This window comes from Takifugu rubripes, chromosome 13, assembly GCF_901000725.2.
Source record: "Takifugu rubripes chromosome 13, fTakRub1.2, whole genome shotgun sequence".
Lineage (NCBI taxonomy): Eukaryota > Metazoa > Chordata > Actinopteri > Tetraodontiformes > Tetraodontidae > Takifugu > Takifugu rubripes.
In genome coordinates, this window is record NC_042297.1 from 19,243,622 (window position 1) to 19,265,186 (window position 21,565).

General features: G+C 49.2%; 1 protein-coding gene across 5 annotated transcripts in view; it reads right to left on the minus strand.

The window, feature by feature from the left end:
- The window catches only part of zfhx3b (zinc finger homeobox 3b), a 170,162-nt gene that overhangs the window by 6,785 nt on the left and 141,812 nt on the right, over positions 1-21,565 (minus strand). For 4 of the 5 annotated variants that reach the window (XM_029846549.1, XM_029846548.1, XM_029846550.1 and 1 more), the window contains 5 exons: positions 14,756-14,863; positions 8,022-8,155; positions 7,296-7,496; positions 5,668-5,791; positions 33-5,513 (listed from right to left, as the gene is read on the minus strand). In XM_029846549.1, the coding sequence (XP_029702409.1) occupies positions 33-5,513; positions 5,668-5,791; positions 7,296-7,496; positions 8,022-8,155; positions 14,756-14,863 (6,048 nt within the window). The remainder of the gene's footprint in view (positions 1-32; positions 5,514-5,667; positions 5,792-7,295; positions 7,497-8,021; positions 8,156-14,755; positions 14,864-21,565) is intronic. The other variant, XM_029846551.1, reaches the window with a different exon arrangement.

Genomic DNA, 21,565 nt, shown 5'->3' on the forward strand with positions numbered 1-21,565 from the left:
CCTGAGCTAATGAATGTCAGAGGATGACGTACCTGAATTAGACGAGTTAAAGCTGGAAAGAGAGGGGCTGCCGACCCCTGGCAGGAGCACGGGCGGGATGCCTTGCAGACTGGGGTATGCAGACTGGAGATTCAGAGCCTGCATTGCCGGGTTATCGAACATCCCTTGTTGCTGGAGGGCCTGCTGTTGTGCTAGTCCCAAAACTTCGTTGGCCTTCTTTATGCGGTCCATTTCCTGCTGGGCCATAAGTTGGCGAACAGTGGCCGGATCAAAGTACTCTTTTTCTTTATCGATTTGGCTGCCGATGGTATCCTTCACCTTGGATATGTGTTGCTGGGAGAAAATATGATCACGCACAGAGAGTCGTGCGCTGTACTTGACACCACACAAAGTGCATTCAGTCTTGGGCCCCTCGTAGGATGTCTGATTTATTCCAAAGTGCTTGGCCATGTTGAGCTTTGCCTTTTTCTCCTTGGCACGGGCGTTTTGAAACCACACCTGTACCACTCTCTTTGGAAGGCCAATATCACTGCCGAGAACCTCACATTCCAGCATAGTGGGAGTCCTATAGTCGTTAAAACAGGATTTTAATACTTTGAGCTGGAGGTTAGTCATCTGGGTTCGGAAGCGCTTCTGGCCGGGCCGATCTCCGCCGTCAATGATCCTGCTGACAGAAGCTCCGGGACTTGGTGAGCAGGGGTCAGCAAGGCTGGATGTTTCGCTGTGGTCAATTATATGTTCATTTTCGTAGTCTTTAGCATAGTAGCTTGTTGCAGGACTTACCAGGCCTGAGGACATCTGGTCATCGTTTTCCAGGACTTGGGCTGAGGCCCCTGACTTGGACAGATAGTCGCCGCTGTTTTGGCTGTGCTTTGTATCAGCACTGTCATTATCAATATTGGCCTCATCACCTGTGGTCGTATCTGTGATGGCCGTGTTCACAGAAGAACAGTCGTCATTATCCAGTTTGCTCTGATCAAAGCTGAGGTTGACAGAGGACATGCTTGCCATGGCGCTCTCAAAATCCTCGATTCCCTCAACTTTGATGGACGAAGGGCTCAGCAGAGCTCTTGGGGACAAATCTATGCACTTGTTGACTGGAGACAGAGAAGAACTTTGTCCATCGCTGTTTGTTGAGGGCAGTTGGGGATAATTTGATGTCTCCTGAACATCCATCTTTATTTGAATACCTTCCTGATCGGGCAGCATACCGGTAAGAGTCAAATTGTATCCAGCACGTTTGGCTTCGTGCCAGTGACGAGAGCGAATGTGTGCCTCAAGGGCAGTTTTTGCTTTAAAAAGAGCGCGGCAGAAAGGGCATCTACGATGAGCCTGCGCCGGTCCCACAGCCCTAAACTGTCCTTTTCTCTCCCTAGCTCTAGTGTTTTGGAACCAGACCTGCACCACCCTCTTTTTTAGTCCCACTTCATGAGCAATGTGTTCCAGCATTTTGCGCGTAGGGTTGGAATCTAAAAGGTACTTCTGATACAGGATCTCGAGCTGCTCAGGTGTGATGGTGGTTCTGAGTCGCTTGTCTCTTTGGGGCTCCTCTCCGCTGTTGGTGCTGTCATTCTCTCCTGGGCTGGTACAAGATTTCTCTTCCAGCTTCCTCTTCAAGGAGTTCATAGTGGAGGTGGGAGTGGACGGAGAGGTGGCTGAGCTGCTGGGAATATGAGGCATTGCACCCGAAGGCAACTGACCTGCCAGCAGAGGATTGCTGGGATCGAAGAGCATGAAGGGGGAAATGTCGATCGGACGGTCGAGGAATTGAGGGTGGATGAACTGATTTTGCACAGAGAGGAAGTGTAACTGCTGGTGCTCCTGCCAGTGCTCAAAGGAGGGGAAGCCGATCTTGCACTGCTCACACTGGTACGGAATCAGCTGCTGTGCCAGTTGTTGGGTCGCGGTGGTGAGGTGTGCATTGAGGCTCATGTGAGAACTTTGTGACGACGGCTGGCTCGTTTGAGAGGCCGAGGGGCCACATTGACGTTGTTGCTGTGAGAAAGAGGGAGAAGAATGTTTGGTGGGCTTTGGGGTGGTGTGAAGCTTTTCTTCTCTCTGCGGTCTGTGGGGTTGTGCCTCAGACTGCGCTTGGTGCACTATTTCCTGCTTAATGGAGGTTTGGTTTTCTCTTGCATCAGCAGATGTTTCTGCCGTCTGCTTGGGCTTCTCGTCATAAAGGGTGGAGGTGTTTGCTGGTGAGGCCTCATCTTTCTCACTGGATGAGAGGTGGGAGAATGCTGATGATGTTGGTGGCAGCGGGCAGAGGCTCGAAGAGGAAGGCATCGGGGTATGACAGGAAGACCCAGACGGAGTGAAACATTCGCTGGACAGATCCAGCGAATCTTCGTTTTGACTGTCGTAGTGTCCATCTTCGTCCTCATCTTTGTAACACAGCTTCTTTTGGTGTTTAATCAAGTCAAATATACGCTGGAAAACCAGACTGCATTTCTTGCACTGGTAGTTCAGGTTTGATGTGCGAATGTAGCGGTCGTTGGAAAACTCTCGCCTCTCGCCCTCTTTCGCCCCGTCACCTTGATTTTCGTAATTTTTCCTTGCTTTCTGACGAGCATTTTGGAACCACACCACAATGACGCGCGTGGGCAGGCTCAGCAGGTTCGACAGCTGTTCAAATTCATCATCTTTAGGATAAGCATTGGCATCAAAGAAGTCTTGCAGGACGCGAAGCTGGTAGTCAGTAAACCTCGTCCTGGAGGAGCGCTTACTTCCATAATATTCATGTTTCTGGGGTTCGGGGGTGGGCGGTTTTGAGTCAAATTTCGCTTCCTCGAGAGTTGTGGTTGGTGGATTACTGAAATTGTACGGTGAGTCTTTGTTGCGCTGCCTTTCTTTAAAGAGAGTATTTCTAAACCAGTGTTTTATCACTTTTTGGGGCAGCCCCGATTTGTCTGCCATCTCTTTTATTTGGTCCTCGTTTGGCGAATTGTTGATGTCAAAGTACTGTCGAAGGATCCTGAGCTGGTCGTCTGTGATGCGCGTGCGCGGCCTCTTGTTCTGCTGCTGCTGCAGCATAGCCGGAGTGAGCTGCTGCTGATAGAGCTGGGCCAGGTCCGAGGCCAGGCTGGGCTCAACAGTTTGCAGCTGGGGCGGCAACGACTGCAGAGACATGGGCTGCATCATGAGCGGGGAGAAGAGGGGCAAATCCATCGGCATGGGGATCTGGGCCACTGAAACCTGCGGCTGTGGGGTGGGTACGGTTGGAGGTGTGAGGGAAGCGGCAGAGACGGGGATATTTGGTGTGGGGGCTCTTTGGGGCGGAGGGGGTGGAGGGGGAGGAGGCGGTGGAGGAGCTGTAGCAGCCTCTGGTGTAGGGGGCCTCAGTGGATAGAGTTTATCATAATGCTCTCTGTATTCTTTGGCGAATCTCTCAAGAGACCGAAATGGAAAGAAAGCCTGGTGGATGTGCTCCTGGTGACTCTTGAGAATCAGTATGTTTGAAAAAAGCTTGCCACAAGCTTCACATTCCAGTTTTTCCAATCCCTCAATGGGGTCCACCACTCTGGTTATCCCACCTGGACCGCTTGATCCAACGGGTCCAGCTGTCTTCTTCTGAGCCTTCTGTTTATTTTCATTGTACTGAATCACTAATTCAAACCCAAAGTTTTCCAGCAAAGCCTTAGTTGCGTTTCCCCGAGCATCAGAAGCGATCCTCGGTGGGGGCAAGCCAGAATCGTGGTTCATATTAATTGAAATATGCTGGATATCCTTTTCTCTCGCCTTGGTATCAGAATCTTTGTTTGCATATTCCTCATTTTTTTCGGTTGCTTCCTTCTCTCTATATGCTTCTTTGTCTTTGTCGTTCTGTGAAGAGGAATGTCTCTGCTTTTTCTCAGCGTGTTGAAGCAGAGAGACGCTTTGTTGTAGCAATGCCATCTGACCCTGAGCCTGTGAGTGGGACTGCTGCTGCTGCTGCTGCTGAAGGTGATGGTGCATCAGTTGCTGTTGTAAGCAACTCTGTTGTGCTTGGGCTGAATTTTTCAGATCTTCCAGCAATGAGGAGGTAGATGATCCTACTAGGCCTAGAGAGTTACTTAGGCTGATCTCTGGGTTCAGCTGGAATTCAGCCCCAGGGATGTAGAAAGGAAAGAGCAACTGCTGCTGTTGGAGGGGGAGAAGTGCATCAGTTGTCATCGGGAAGTGCTGCAGAAGTGCTGGATTAAAGAGCTGGGATTGCAGAAGAGCAGCCTGCTGCTGGAGCTCTTGTTGAAGATGGGCTTGAGCTTGGGCTTGAGCCTGAGCCAACTGCTGCTGTTGCTGTTGGAGCTGTTGCTGTTGTTGGCCCCTCGCAGACAGGATGTCTGAATATTTAGACTTTTTTGCTTCGTGATTTTCAGATGGGGAAGAACGAGAGCTGACTAAAGAATTTCCCAGGCTTTCAACCACATTAGTCTGGCTTATATGGTTTCCTCCAAGAATACTCTGAGTTGTCTGAGATACAGATGAACTGTGGTTGCTAGAGCTAGTTGTTGAGTTGCTAGCAGGGCTTGGACTAGACGTTGACGTTCTGACGCTGGTGCCACCTCCACTGGAGCCAGTAGCACTGGCAGAGCTAGTGATACCTCCTGCTGCTTCGAGTTTGGCTGCCCTTGCTTTGGTCTGGTGCAGAACAGAGCGCATGTGAATTTCCAGCGTAGAACTCTGACTATATGCTACGTTACAAGTGCTGCATTTGAATGGTTTGTTGTCAGGGCTGCTGGTGGGCTCAGGTTGGCCAGTGGTGGACTCCTGGAGGGCCCGTTTCACCTTGTGCAGATGAGAGACTGAGTTATAATGGACTAGGAGAATGTTCTTCTGTGTGAAAGATTCCTTACATACTGTGCACTTGAAAGGGCGAGATGGATCTAAGAACTTTTCCATGGTAAAATTGGGGCCCTTTCTGAATGGCAAAGCACGTTTGGGTTCAGATCCAGAATCTTCCTGCAGAGAGCCAGAGTCGCTGCCAGTTGGACTTTGCTTCTCCTCCAGGTCACTTTCATCTCCATCTTTGTCATCTTCTCCCAGACTTACAGGGTCCTCACCAAGGGATTGATCAGCCATCGCCATGATATCCCCGTTCATCAATAAGCCTCCATAGAGCTGCTGGACATCAGCTTCACTCAGCTCCATGTGGCTGGTCTCTAAATGTTTCTTCAGGGCCTGCAGTGTTCTGAAGCTTCGCTGACACAGGCAGCACATGGTGGCAGCCCTGATCACATGGTACTGCGAGTGAAGCTGCAGCTTCTCCACGGTCTTGAAGGCCAGGCTGCACTGGTTGCAACGGTACTTGTACACATGGCGATCTGAAACGGGCAGCTGCGGCCTCTTGTTGTGCACTTCGTTGAAATGCATCTGCAGCGAGTTGGAGGACTTGAACACCTGATTACAGCCTTTCTTCCAGCACAAGAACCCGGAATCATCTTTGTCCAACTGCTGCTCTTCTAGAGGCGACTTGCGGGATTCAGCGGTCTCTGCAGGGAGCGACACGGCCCTCTCTGGATCAGCCCCAGATGCATCTGTGAAGTGAAACAAAGGGCTTTTCCATTTGGTTTCATGCTCCTGCAGTTACATCGGATGTTTAAGAACCACAAATCACTTAAGAATGGAAAAATGTATCAGCAACACAATGTTTGTGAAAAATGCAGAGCAGCTTAGTAGCCAGATACTGACCGACTTGCTTCTTTGAGTCTTCAGAGTTAGAGTTAGCTGTAGCATGAGGGGTGCTCTGAGCCTCTCTGTCTGGGCTCGGTACAGGTATGAACATGCTTGCAGGCAGTGCATCACTAGGGGTTACCTGGAAGAAGAAAGACAAATATTCTTCCATGAGCGCCACTGGTTGGTCATTTAACTGTGCATATTGGAAGGAATGACGGCTGTGCTGCAAAGAAGATCATTAAGAATGTGTCTAAAAAGGCAATCAGTTCTCAATAAAAATCACAACAATGCTCTTGCACAGTTTATCATTGATGAATACGACGTCTTGGAACGCGCTAATTTAGGTTGCCTTGATAACCATGTCCGGGATGCTAAAGATATCTAATAAAACCATAAAAACTTTATTTTCCACCGTTGTCCAAAGGAATTCCTAGCATTTAATTAGGCCGTAGTCCACATTTAAATTAACATTTTAATAAAAAAAAAGAAATAACACAGACTGAATTCTAAACAAATAAACTAGAAGAAGCATTTACATTACAAAGTGGACAGTTTCTACACAACTGCTTCGTTAGTCAATTAGCAGAGAGAGCAGAATATCCCAAGGTCACTTTTAATTTGGACTCCATAATTGGCAAACATAGTTCAAAATAGCTATCACCCAGCTCGGCTCGGAATTAATGACACGCAATTATTTTCATTACCCCTATCTTACGCAGACAGAAAATGATAGCGAAAGTGAGGGAGAGAGAAAAAGAGAGTGAGAGAGCGGTCTGGAGGAGTGTGTACGTTTAAAAATGTTACTGAAGGTTCAGGGTGTGTGTGAGTGTACTGCACGGAAAGGCAGGGATGACACAGGCCGGAGAGGAGAGGAGAGGAGAGGAAAGAGGAGGGAGAGCAAAGGAGATAGGTGGATGAAGGGCTGGAGAATGAACTCATCATTATTCATGCTTGGCAAGAAATAAAAGTCACCTATTTCAGAATTAATTAGCCTCTTCTCCTTAGACATATGAAAAGGATAAAGTACTTTTCCATCTACATTCAGCTGTTAAAAAAAGGTGCTAGCTTTAATGTGTGCTATATTACCTCTGTTCTATTACAGCCCTCTTGTAGAGCCTCAGTACATTAGTACCTCTATAAAAGAAATAAATATTCTGTCTACCATACTAATGTGCTTGCCATTTACTTTCCTGATGCCCAATCAAGGTGGTGCTGCAGACAGAGTAATGCTTTATGCTGGCGTGATTTAAAGAAAAGAAAGGTCAAATAAATTGTATTACTCCTTGGAGCAGAGCAGTCCACACAAAAGCATGCTGCGAGACATGATTTGGCCTTAATTTAGAGCATTTTTCAGTTTTTGCTTTAACAAAAAAGGATAAAACAAATACATTTTCTTTGGTGAGCTGACCCGCCGTCTGTATCCTGTCTGACCGATATATGCTGAGCCATAACATTGATGAGCTTTGCTAGAGATGCCAAGACTGAATATGAGCAATACACTTAAAGGTTTCTCAACCCTAATGCATTTATACATATATATATTTATAATGCTAATACATTTCTATCTGACCCAGGTCAGCTTCAGGTTTCTTTACGGCCTTCCTCCATCCTGAGGAACAAGAATCACACAGAACTGGACTCACTGTGGCGATGAGCTTGTCAACACAGTCAGGGGCCACGCTGTGGAGGTGCGTGAGGTGGAACTGCAGGTGGATCTTGTTGTTGAGCATGTCCTGGCATAACGGGCACTGCAGCATGGGCTGGACAGAGTGCTGCGTCATCACGTGCATTCTGAGGCGGTTCAGGTCCGTGTTGGTGAACTTGCAGTAGGGGCACTGGTACATCTGTGCGAGCGCGCAGAAAGGAACAGTGAAACGGAGGAATATGGAGAACATCAAACAGGGGGTGAAATTAGAGCAGCATGCTCAGAGGGTCTGCTTGGAGAGGAGCTTCAGATCAGGCAGGAGATCGGGCCCCCCTTCACTCTACCAGGCAGATCGCTCTGATCACATCCAACTGTACTGAACACCACTGAGTCCTGGCACCCACTTCAAAGTGCTCTCATCTGTCAAATACCATATTGATTTTCCACCTTATACACAATTAGCAGTGCAACCGCAGCAGAAAGGTTGAAATAATTTTGAGGAGTTTCCAGAAAGCAGCCCGTGTTATTTGAAAGGGTCAGCGAGAAAACTGCAAATTATCAGGCACGTATTTTACATTCTTTTTAGTTTAATTGATGCGAGCCTGCAGCGGCTAATTAGCGCCTGGTGACGGAGCTTCAGATAACCGTTGGCACGACGCCGCTGATCCAGAGAGCTTTCTCGAGCCATCGGTGTTGGCAGGCTGCCTCGGTGTGTCGCGCTCACCTGCTCCGTCGCGCTCTTCTCTGCCGTCCGGGGACGCTTGGAGGACAGCGGGCTCTCCGAGGCCCCTGAGCGCGAAGAGGGCCGTTTGGTAGGAACGGGAGACTCCGACTGGTGTTGATCCACGTTGGTGGACACTGCCGAATGTAGCCAGCAACACAGAGGGACAAAGAGAAAGGAGCAGACATGTCAGGACAAGATGAAGGCATGGTAGTCTGGGAGCAGGTCGGTCAATGAGACGGTGGCTCAAGGGGCTTTGTTATGCTTCCTAAAAGATGCTTCAGACAAGCAGGAGCCAAAATGATAATAATAATAATCAAAATGACTCATGCAGGGTTTAATATCAACCACAGGTTCCATCACCCCAGGCTCTGAACCAGGTACACAGTGAGGAAGAGAATCTGGAGAAATATAGAATAAATCCACGTGGAAGCAGCACTGCAGCGAGGCATGGGTCGGAAATGTAGGAACGTTCCGGCCAGGCCCCTAACAAACCCATAAAGAGTTAAATTCCCCCTGATTTGTACAGTCTAGGAAGGGCAAATTGAGCGGAGAGGGCACCGGTAAGGGAGGGGCGGTTTGGTGGGGAGGGTCAGGTTAAACAGGGCTGACCACACTCCTGTTCCAGACATTAAAATGTCACCTCCAATCAGGACGGGGGCAGCTGAGCTGATTACCCAGTGGGGGACCTGGCTTTGCACGGAGCAGCCTGCGAGATCTCCCAGAGACACTGGGATCAGCCAGGGGGGCCCTATTAGGGTCCAGTCAGAGCCAATCCTATTAAACACATCCGCCAATAAACAAAGGGAATGTTAAACAAAAAGAACCTCCCATTCCCTGACATTAACCTCTCAGTCATGGTACTGTCCTCGCCCATCTCTCCACCTCCTCTTCTTCGACTCCACTTTAGTTCACTCCTACTTCCCCTGACCTCGCCCCCCTCGCAGCACCAGGGGGCTCCTCCGTGGACACCTCCTCACGCCTCTCCTTGGATGCCACGAATCCAGGTCAGCGGACAATCGCGCTGACCCGATTCTTGTCAAACTGATAATATTATACACACGCGGTAACAAATACATCACCTCCATACATTTCTGCTTGGGCTGGCCTACTTAGCAGCATCTTTACATATGGGCTTTGTGTATCTCCAACACCAACAAAGAGAGACATGCCGGAATCCAACTGCATTGTATTTGTGCGAGGACCTGAAACAAACATGTGCACCAGCTAATACGGGAATTACTGAAAACTCAAATAGACTTTTCCCTGTTAGCATAAGAGTACGTGAGTAAGCCCCTGCAGCTGGGAATTGTACATATTGGACACAGGAAGAGCAGCACTAGAACACAATCTGTCACCCCAGACTTTTGCTATGTTTTCTGATGGCGAGGGAGAAAAAGGGGCGGAGGGACCGTGGGAGCGTGCTCAGAAATAGTTTCTATTGTCACGGTGGATGGAGACTCCATAAATCTAATCAATCGCCTTCTTTTAAGAACCCTACACCTTAAGAGCAGAGCAGCACCGTGACTAACAACCAACCACTGTTTCCTGCTCTTTCCTGCCCGTTACGGGTGAGGAGACAATGACCAAAACATTGGACGGATTGGAGCGAAACAATGATGACACGTTGTCGTCCTAACATACAGTCTACCGTGGCAGTAAGAGTAAGACTCACATCTGGGATCAGAACCGATGACCAGAACACAGAACAAGGTCAAGGCCTGTTACAGGAACACCGTAACACCGATGAAGTTGGAGCTCTACCGGTGGCGCTGGAGGGAGCCTCTCTGAAGCGTGGATGTATGGAAGTGCTTTAAAACTCCACAGTTGGGGTTTGGTTCATAACTCTGGTGTCCGGTTTGATTAACGATGTTTGGTTCACTCACAAACGGGGCTCAGCTGAGGCCACTCGCTGACCTTAATCTCCATCAGCTTGTCCGTTCCCCTGACCCCCTCATCCACACCAAACCTCCGCTGACAGGCACCCAAGGTGGCCCTCTTACTGAAACCACGCAGGACGGAGGGGGCAGCGGGGCCGGAGCCACCCAGGCTCGGTCAAGTGATTATTAATTCATGCCCCTTTTCTGTAAACTGGAGGCTGTCGTGTCCCGTAAGTGAATTGGACTCTGGCACCTCCTCTCGCCTCTCACAGCTGGACGGTAACATTCAAGCAGGGCCTGTCAGCAGACTGCCACGGGCTCCCGAGCCGTCCCAGCCGTGTTGGGATTTTAAGAGCGAGGGGAGGGAGGAAAAAAAAAGATGTCTGATGGACAGAGAGACTGACGCAGCACACGCTGAATTAACCTCCACAGGTCATTTGGAACTGAAATCCCGTCAAAGCTGCAATTAATCAGCGTTGTCCTTGGGTGAGGTCGTCCATATTCTAAAAATGGGCCCTGCGTGGATATGCAAGGAAGTGGAGGGGGAGGGAAACATTCCTGTTATTTTAGGTGGGAATTCCCCTCCTATCTACTGACACAGGAAGATTAACGCTGCATCTTCCGGCCTCATGTGAGGACCCCGACCTATCGCCCGGTCCATCCACATCAGCTGCCAGTGAGGGCGCAGAGCTTCACTGACATCCAAAAGAGCCACCTCCGACTTTTAACTTCAAACTTTTAAGCCCAGAGTTCCTTTGAATGGAGAAACTCGAGGATCTGGAGCGTGTCCTTTAATCCCTGACTGTTCAAAAATGTTCACCTTCACGCTAAGCGTCTGAAGGCCCCTCTGCTCCTTCCAAAGTGTAAAAATCCCGAACACCTTTCACTCTGCAGGCTGCCTGTTTATAAGAAAGCAACTGAAAAGCCAGTTTTAATGCTATGCTAATTTGCTAACATGTTCTCTGTAATAAATGAGAGCATTTCACTCAATCTAATCAGGTAAAATTATTTGATTTCCCAAGCTTGAAAATCAAATTTGCAGCCTGATGCTGCCCATCAACATGGCTGCAGCAGCACAACAACAAAATGTAAATGAGATATTAATTAGAAGAAGCTATTAAGAAGGCTCTTTGAGCAACAGGATGACGTGTTCACCTTTACAGAGCCTTCAGAGACATGGCAGCAGCGCCCGGCCATTAGACAGCCTGTGATAAAACTCATAAACATTTCAGGGAGTTGGCTCACAAACAAGGACAATTTATGGCGTATTATCTTCAAAGACAAAAGGAATTACAATTTGAGGGATGACAAGATCTGGAAGGATGTGATATGAATATGTAAACATCTTCTCACTGCTGGGGCTCTAAAAGCAATAACGCCACGGCGGCGAACGTGGCGCAGGGATAACATAAACGGGAATAATAGGATCCACGAGAATGTCATTTCCAGCTAAACCGCAGCTAACGTTAAATAGCTGCCGACGTATGAAAAGCCCTCTTCAACGCGTGCTATCTGTCCTCGAGTGAAAGCGTGCACGCTGCAGTGCCACGGCGGCGTGTCCAGGGGATGCTAATCACCGCGCTCCCTCGCAGATTAAACGCAACATCTGCGGCGCGCAGCAGCACATCTGCTCCCCCTCACACGCAGTAACGGCGCTGAATTACACAAACATTACATTTATACAAACGCGGGCAGCTGCAGAACGCGCACGTGGGACTGCATAAACATATCCAGCTGCACGTCTCCTTCCAAAGGCTTCCTCAGGTGTAACGTCAACACTGGACTCCAAAGAGTGAAGAATCCGACGCGTGTGACAGGAACGGAGCACAGCGGAATCCCAACAATCCTTCATCCTTCAACCCAGGAAATAAGTAGGAGGATAGTTGAGAGCTGGTCGAATCCCCATAAAAGATTTAAATCTATATCATTTGTAAGTACAGTTTGATTTGTGGAAGCTGAAACATTATTTTGGTCATTCAAGATATGAAACTAAAATATATAAGGATGCTAGGGTTCGATTAAAGCTCAGCAATGATATGGATGGTTGACGTGAATGCACACTCTACACGTGCACGCGTGCATGAGCCCGAAGGCATCCTGACTTCGTAGCTCCAAACCCAACCGACCACCTTCCCCTCCCCGGAACGCAGCTGATTCTACCTCCCCCGGCATTCAAATGCAACCTTTTCAGATACATTCATGTACGTGTCAAGCTGTCCCCGGCTGCAGGTGTATTGACAGCCTCCCCCCCCCACGTCTGCTCTCCCCCCCGCCCCCCCTTCGTGCATTCTCCTTGTGTTGTCCCATACGTTCGCCTGCTCTAATGAAGGCGAGGCCGGCGTTCCTGTGCAGGAGCCGCCTGTCTCAGCTTGGCGAGGCGGGCGTGAGGACAGCGGAAAGAGACTTTTAGACCTATTTCACGCAGCATTTAAAATGATTAAATGGCAGCGAATGCCAGGAACCAAACTTATTATGACCTTGGGTGCTCTGATACTAAAGTATCCAACAAAATTGCATTCCAGCACCAGAAAGGTTGTGTTTATACGGGACTTACACACGTCAGGATGCCCGTTGGTGTTCATATACGGCGCGTTTCATCTTTGAGGTGAAGGGAAAAAAAAGCCAGAATACTGACGGCGCTTTTCAGAAGGTGACACGCTGAGTAAATATGCATTTTACAAAGGCTTCTGATGTACCTCTAAATGATTTTAATGAATACTGAGAAGCTGCGCAACAAGAAAGGGAGAAGAAGATTGACAGTGTCTTTAAAAGAGAGAAAGGCCTTTCCCCCGCCTTCGCTAATGCGCCCCGTCTGACAGTGACTGTCATTTGTTAAAAGAACAATGTTGTGCTGTGTTCCTACAGCTACGCTACGACAACGGTGAGGAAGAAACACTTCAGTCGCTCTGACTGCGGGGCCTCACACAACAGCCAGCCCGAGTCGGCGAGACCCAGCACCTTTCTGATGGATGACGAGCTGGCCGAGACGGTGCGCATCCCATAATAGGTGCATCATCTTCAGAGGAGAACCCGCTGAACAAACACCTATCTGTTTACCAAATGCGTCGTGATGTCTTCCGCGCTTTTAGCCCCCCGTGAGAGGTTTCTATGCTAGCTTTAGGTGGGTATTGTACTCAGAAACAGGGGGGTGGGGGTGAGTCCATTCAGCTCCAGCTGCCCCCCCTCCGCTGACAACAGTCTTGAACTAACCTCAACCTAACCACCCACCTTTCCTCTGACATCAAACGCAACCTCAGACCTGCTTCCCTAATGCACATGCTATTTTTAACTAAGTGTTTCTAATAAGCCGCTGAAATGCTGTAAATTTTTCATACGCAAGCGCGTCTCTCCTTTGTGGAAACACAGAAACACACTTATTTGGTGATTAGCGGCTGACAGAGGGGAGGAAAGGAGCGAGGCTGCTTGTATCAAATTGCATGCCTTTCAAAAAGAAGGAATCCTAATGCGAGGAGTCGTCTTCCAGTGCACCACAGGTATGAGTGAATTATTAATCGGCCGGCTCATTTTAATGCTTTTTAAAGTGCTTTATTTTGATGTGCTAAAACACACTTTTAGCCATATTCAGTCAGGCATGCATATCATTATTCCCCCCATCAAAGAAGAGTGTCGCCCCTCTCAAAGAGCACAAACAACTCAGCCTCATTTAAAATAGAAGTTGGGATATCAAAGACGTTTTTTACAAAGGCTGCCTCCAAACACCGGGATGAAGTTTTCCCCTTTTTTCCAGACTTTGTGAGAAAAAGAAAAAAAAAACTTATATGCAAAAGGTCTGGATTGTTTTCCAGCTTTTAACCTGACTAGCATGTAAAGCAAAACATCCGGCAGTAACACAAGAAGAAAGACAAGTGAGAAGCATCTTTCTCAGGGCTCCGTGTTATTCGGAATCAGGCGGAGTAAATACGGAGCGTGGCGCAGAGACGGGCGGAATATAGGTTTCATTAACACCGATGTTTAGAATATAATCAGTAAACCAACATAAAATAAGATGCAGGGACATTCGACATTAAGGTGGTCGAATGTAAACCGAGCCTTCACGCACCATCCGCCGCTTCCACGGAGAAGCCCCGGCGGTGGTGTTCAACCCTCAGCTGCCATCTTTAATTGCAAACATGCTTTTGGTAAAAGCAGAGTGACTTCCAGACAGGCGTGCGGGGGCCAACATGTGTGCAGGATTTTTCATTTTTCTGCCTTTGATGTCGTAACTGCGGTTCAAAAAAACCGGGCCCATCAAGCAGACAAAGAAAATCCACAAACGGCTGAAGATGTAACGTGTAGTAAAACAATGCCTGAATTCAAAACACATGCGGGTTTAACCCCAGAACGCTTCCAATAGTGCCTGAACCGCTATTCCAGAGGGAGCCCTCCCCCTCCAGAGAGGCTCCAGATTTAAAGCCCCGCCCCTTTAGCAGAGCCCCGCCCCTTTAGCAGAGCCCCGCCCCTCTGCTACACCTGTCACTGAAGGCTACAACTGAACACAAACGCAGGTAAGCGCTGCGCGTGTTCCACTGGGTGTACAACAAGGTTGAGGCCCTGCACACACACACACACACACACGCACGCACACACAGGCTCAGTTAGAATGACCCGTACACCCCCCTCTCTTCGCTGAGCAGACGCAAAACCTGGGTCACATGACCTGCAAAAGTTCATCTGATGGGATGGAACGTCCAGCCAGCCTGTGGCCTGGATGTGTAGCAGCAGTGGAGGGAAATTAAGAGTGTTTTCATGATTAAAATGTCTCAAAATATGATTATCAGACCAAAGCACCGTTCAGGTGCGGGGGCCGTGCGTCCCCTGTGGTAGTCAACCCCAAATGTGCGTGAAGCTCTGCCTTACCTGTCCCTTTGGTGAGCTCCTTCTCCCCCCCACTTTCTCTGTCTTTGGTTTGGTCCTCCTGGTCTGTGGTGGTCTCACTGGCAGCCTCCACATCCTCACTCAGCTCTCCTGAAGGGGGAGGGAGGACGAGATATGTAAATGGCCACACCATCAGAATTGGTGGAAGCACTTAAAGGGACAGTGGCGTTTTTTTTCTATAGGAGCTTGCAACAATTATATTTGCTGACACAGAGTTGCAAGGCTAGCAGACAAAGAAGACAGAATCTGCTTTTTGTCCCTGGTTGTGTGATATTCACCACCCCATCCATTTGTATTAGAATAATATTCCATTATTGTTATTATTATTATTGGTAATAATTATTTTAAATGACAATTGCATTAAAACACAATAAATTCATGGGATTTTATTTAAAAGGTGAAGAAAAGACCGCAGGAACAGTTGATAACCCCCCCGGCATCGATCTCCTTTTATTCCCCTCCGCCGGCCTCTGAACATTCCCGACGCCGGTTAAGTTTGTTCAAAAGTGCCGTCCGCATGCGAAGGCATCGATCCGACGACAGCAAACTAGGCCGCAGTCGATGGGCCCGATCAGTTATTACACGTCAGCTAATTCTCGGCAAATGTACTTAAACGCTCTTTTGAAAATGCTTTCGCGTCTGGGCCTCCGCGCTAGCAGCTATTGACGTATTGACAGCGCCGTAACAGCGACTGAAGCGTCCCGGCCCTGCAGTCGGCGCCCATCGGGTCTTGGCCTGCTGCGCCGCCACCTTCCTGCCAAAACCACTTTTATGACGCTGTATTATTCCATCAGTTATGGGCGGCTGCCGTGTCGTGTAAGCGATTCCTGTTGTTTTATGAGTAGGGATGCGCGCGGAGCTCGCTGGTGGAGCCCTCTGCTCCACGCCAGCCGTTTGTCCCCTGATGACTCTGGTAAGTGTTGAAAAACGGAGCATCGTTAATGCTAACGAAAAGCCGCGCCGACTTCAAACACTGTTCTGTTGTCTGGCCGCTGACACAACGGCTGATTGTGTTATTACACGTGGACGCGGAATGCTGATCCCAAGTGTCGACCATCCTCCCCGACCGACTCCGACAGGATCCGGTGCTCACAGGATCTCACACCTCTGAATATGTTGTCCTTTTCAAACATGTGTCTGTTTTGTATCCATGGTAACGGCCCATCCCGCCCGGGAAAACCAAAGAACTCCCGTGGAGCCCGAAAATCCCAGCTAACACCTGCCTGCTTAAATCTCCCCAACTCTGGGAGAATTAGGACTCGGTGGAGCCGTATAGGTGCTCAGATTACAAAATAATCCCCAGGTAAATTTTTTCACCTTTAAAAAAAACGGGGCAAGGCGCCGTTCCTTATAGCCACGCCGACACGTGTAGTGAGACTAATTCTCCACCTCCACGTTAATGCGCACTGTGTGCTCCACCTCGGCTGTGACGCGCAGATGGCAGCCAACATTGGAAAGCTCTTCCGCGTTACATCGACGCCTCTTTACTCCTTCACACACCTCCCGATTTAGAACTTTCATCGAGGCAACGCTTTTATCACACGTGGCTCCGTGGGGCCATGATATATGCAGGCATTCAGTTCCATGTGGCAGAGGGCTGTGCCAATCCCTGTTCTCTTCTTCGCTGGTATTGCAGAATGATTAAAGCTGGGCTGACCATAATTAACGAAAGGTCACGAGTGGCCTAAGAGGAGGATGCAAATGGAAGAGACACTGAAACTGCAGCCGTAGATTAACTCTGAAAACAGATGAGGAGAAACACTCAAAGCTATGGCAGCAGGCCATTTCTAACCCAAATCTGAGAGATGTAAAGGACAATAGCCGGAAGGTTGTCGTCTAATTAATTGTATTCATTAACCGTCCTAATACAATGATATGAAACAGTTCCATTAATCTAATCATGCGAGCTGAATAAGCTCATTGCCGACACACAGATTACACTCATTTGTTCTGAGCATATAAATATCAGCTTTGCTCCACCGTTCACTCAGTGGGGACAGTCCATGGGCTCTCTGCCCCCCCCACCCCACACACACACAGATACACACACACAGATACACACACACACACTATCAGCGTGCTTCCCTCCTGCTCTTTCGTGTGGGTGCAGTGGCGAAATCGGGCCCATAGGTGTCACTCTATACAAGCAGGGAGAGAGCAACTTGCTCATGCACATTAATGAGCTGGGTGGGGGAGGAGGAGGAGGGAAGGGGAGGCTGCAGACAGATACACACACAGGCGGGGGGGGGGGGGGGGGGGTAAAAGGAAGAAATATGTGGAGATGACAAAAGCAGATGCTATGCAAGAGGCGTCCGGTGAAGATGAGACACTGAAACGGGCGAGATTACCTTCAGATGAGAGGGAGAGCGGCCTTCCTTCCCTGAAGAGCAGTGATTACTCTAATGCTAATCAGACTGACAAGCACAAACGGCCTGATAAATAATTGATGGTAACCACTGCACTTTCCAGTATTCCTTCCCAGACTGTAGAGAAAAGCAGCAGCAAGTAATAATAGTCACTCTGGATATCTTTCACTAGGTCAGGCTCCTCCTCCATCCTCTGCCTCGCCGGAATCCACGGCTATGATGATCACTGCCTTCCTTTAAACGCCGAATTCCAGTCCTACCTGAGAGAAAGGCTCCGGCGTTGCTCAAACAGCCTGTGACTGACTGATCTCTTTGCGGTGTATACAGTGTTTTAATGCTCTTGTCTATCTCTCTCGGCTTTTTCTGGAGAACCGGAGAACCGGCCCGGGGGGCTGACGCGAGTCTCTGCCTCTTGCCCGGCTCTGGGAACGCGGGGTTGAGCTCTGCGACTGTCTGGAGCCGTCTGTCTCGGCTCTCATTACTCCCATTATGATAATTGAGGCTGTTGTTATCATTTTAGCCAGGTGTCACTGGATGGTCCTGGAAAGCAGAGAGGTGCGCCTCCCTGCGTTATCCAGGACCGGACAGCTTCCTTTCCTTTAATGCTGCACTGTCGGATAAAAAACAATCTTATTTCACACTTCACAGACTATCTTTCTCCCCTACTTTTTCTTTCAAACACACACACACACACACACACACACACACCTCATCCCTCGCACCCTTTTCGTGTATCAAAGTTGCCTGACTCTGGACCAGAGTGCAAAATGAAAGTGACAGGAGGGGACCGCAGGACAATGAGACACAGGACCCATGCTGAGGGCTTTCATGCATTGTCCGCTCCTCATATCAGCACCCCTGCACCCCCCCCACCCCAAGCGAGACCCCCCATTAAAAGCACAACCCAAAGGGGACCCCCCCCCCAGCCTCTTCGCAGAAGCTACCTTCCAACAAACCGCGGTGAGGAGAGCACGCCCACGTCGAGCGCGGCTCATGCTTGTGAATAACAGTTAACCACAGCACCGACCGCAGCACCGACCGCAGCACCGACCGCAGCACCGACCGCAGCAGCCGACCGGCGCCGACCTGAGTCAAGGTCTGCTTTCGTCACCTCCTAACGAGGATCATTCCCAAGGCAGTCATGAGGTGGTGGTGCTGCTAGCATGCTACATGCTAAAACTCAACGCCCTTAAACAGTGCCCTATCTTAACCCCTGCCCACATGTGTTCTCATAGCAAGAAAAACAAACAAACAAACAAACAAACAAACAAAGGGCAGGCTACCTCAGAGGAGCATGTTACATGTTAGATTCCTGACCTGTCGACGGGGGGGGACACACACACACGCCGGCTTCTCCCTGCTGGCCCTGCTCTGACCTCAGGATCTAAATGTGAATGAATACTTTGTGTCTCCTTGAGGCCGAGGGTGCGAGGAGGGGAGGGGGGTGGGAGGGGGGTAAAAGCAGAGGAGGAGGCGCAGGAGACAGACGGGAGAAAGGTGCCGGGCCGAGGGCAGCTCATAACCACCAGAAGAAAACGAAGCTTTAAAACAGCGAGGAAATCAGACAGGCCGCCCCCCCCCCCCCTTCAGGCCCAGCTCAGAAAATCAGGTTCAGACCTAAATATTACCCCCTCATTTCAGGGCAGCGGGTTATTTTAGAGGACAGCGACCGTGTCACAGCGACCAGAGATCAGTCGTTCGGGTTACTAAGCGGCGCGATGTATTAAAACAATCCCCTGGTGCCCCCCCCCACGGGAAATCAGGGCAATTACACATGCTGCTCATACTAATGGCATCTTTAGATACATTACAAATAAAGTGGATAAAGCTGCTCTACTTCTCCCTTTTCTTCTCTTTGTGCTGCGTGATGAAGGAGAAGAGGATCTAGGTTAATGTGGCTACACAGGGAGTGAGCATCGGGGACTGCTCACTCTTCTGCCCCAGCTACCCCCCCCCACAGACACACACGCACGCACACACACACACAAATGGGACGTCTCTGAATGTCCAGCATGATGGCCACTCACTAACACATATTACGTCCACAATGGAAGATGCAGGCTGTACTTTTCTCTGCTATGAGCTGGTGAGTGGGGGGGGGGGCAAAAACATCACTAAGCAGTGCTCTTCCATCCATCTACACTGCCCGAGGGATATTGTCCTGCACAAAGAGTCACTCTTCACCCCCCCACTGCTCCCCCCCTCCCTCCCTCCCCAGCAGCATAAATGCCTGCTGTTGTCTCCTCTTAAATTAACCTCTTTTTATAATGCATCTGTTTCCTTCCAACTACTTTCTCCTCCAGCCTTCTCGTGTACCTATTCACGGGGGCCAAAGTGGTCGGGGAGGGCCGGACTGCGTGTGGAGGTGGCTGATGGGGTGAGAGAGATGGGGGGGGGGGGCGTGTTGGCGTTGCCATGGAGGGCAATCACATCAACTCAGAAATATTCACCAGTGGGTTGGAAAATGCGATGGAACAGTTATGACAGACGAACGGGAGACACCCCCCCCCCCCCAACACCACCACTCCAGTATGTGACCTTAGCCCCCCTGCCCCCTCTCTCTAGAACTCCATACATGTATAACCCAGAAAACGTATTGATTTTTCATTTGGGAATAAATAAATAATTAAAAATGGATGGAGGGGGGGGGGGGGGGGGGGGCAGAAATCACATAACCTGAAACTGTCACAGCTTTTTTGTTTGGAGCTCATTTCTCTTGATGTTTGGCTTTTGCCACAAACCCTCTTTAATTACCAGGTACGGCAGCTTCAGAGCGTCTCTCCGCAGAGACGCAGCCACATGCAGCCTGCTGGGCCTAACAAGACAGCCCCCATCCATTATATATGACACACACCCACAAGCTTTTGTTTCATATCTGACTAATAACAACAGCGAACATAATTTCACCCAGAGTTTCTTCTCTTATTTCACATGATATACATGCGCACTCTCATCGTGCAAATACACAAGAATGGATTATTTCTTCGCCAAAGCTTGAAAATTAAAACTACAGCTGGTTCCCGTTAGAAAACCGCTGGATTCCCCCCGACTGAAGTGGTCCACTCTCACATGAAGTTGTGTTATTCCCATTTTCCAGGTCCGAAGCCGACGGTGGCGTGTTTGCACAGGTCTGCGCGTCCGTACGTGTCGCTCCATTAACAGGTACTTATGTGTTTATCTGCGCTTTCAGACCACCGTCTGAAGAAGATCTCTGCTCGTCGATTTATCGAACGCCCCATTTGCATATCTTTGTAGTGCATCCATCTGCCTGTGGACTGTTCTGTGGAGGTATTAGCTCAGAAAATCAATGTTGCCATGGCTGGATGTATGTAGCGCCTGGTTCGGCGCGTGTTGGGAGTCGGACTCGCGGCTCCCACGCGGGTCCTATTTACATGAGTCCAGCCGGCGCAGGCTTCCCTCCCATCTCTCCAAACTTAAAAGCCCACAAACACCAGCGCGCTCCATGGCGGTGGGCTGGTGCTCCTCGACGGTCATCCAGCCTCCCTCCCTCCCTGTGTGTGTGTGTGTGTGTGTGTGTGCAGCCCAGGGCCTGAATGGCTGTTTGTTTATGAAAGCATACGCCCGGATAAAACAGAATATGACAAGGTTATGAATACCAATTTGGCTAATCAATTTCATTTCAAATATAAAATCATCGATGTGTTTGCCTTCTAAAGTTGGATGGCCTTCTAAGTTCAGATGTTTTCAGAGAGTTCAGAGGAGAGGTGGAGGTTGGCGGGCTTGGCTGTGTTTATTTATTGCACCTATTGGTATTGATTACAGAGATGCGCTGCACTGTGGGATAGATGGATAGAGGAGCTCTGTGGTAGCACAGCTTACAGCACCGGGCAACATTTCTTCTGAGAACCACCTCGGCTGGTTGCTCATAGCTAATTGCTAAAGAAATCCAATGATTACGCTGCTCAGACACTTAAAAACATCCACTAGAGTGCACTTATTGGAAAAAACTCCCGCTACCTCTATCCATTGGGTTTCTAATACAAATCAAACACGGGAGCTTTCCTTCGCCATTTGTCTTTTCTTTCTGCTCCTCTTTGCATAGCTCATCCATTACTTTCACATGAAATATGAAAAGGCAATATCCTCTCTGTGTTTGTACTGAAGCGTAATGCAATTGTGTTGTCATTTATAGGAAATAATCGCAAACCTCTCTTTCATTTTCCAGTTCAAATAACCATGAAAAATTAGCCTTCAATGTCACGGAGGACAACAAAGGGATGCACACAGACTATTGCCTCGCCACCGCGCTTGACATTTCTCCTTAATAGGAAAACGGGTGGCTGTTCCTATTCCTTTCTTTAAAAAAACTTTTCCATTTTCTAACCTAATTCACGCCCGCCCCGCTAATTAAAAGTTCTGCACGCAGATCTTTGTAAATCTCTAGTGCGTCCTGGAGTGGCGTGGA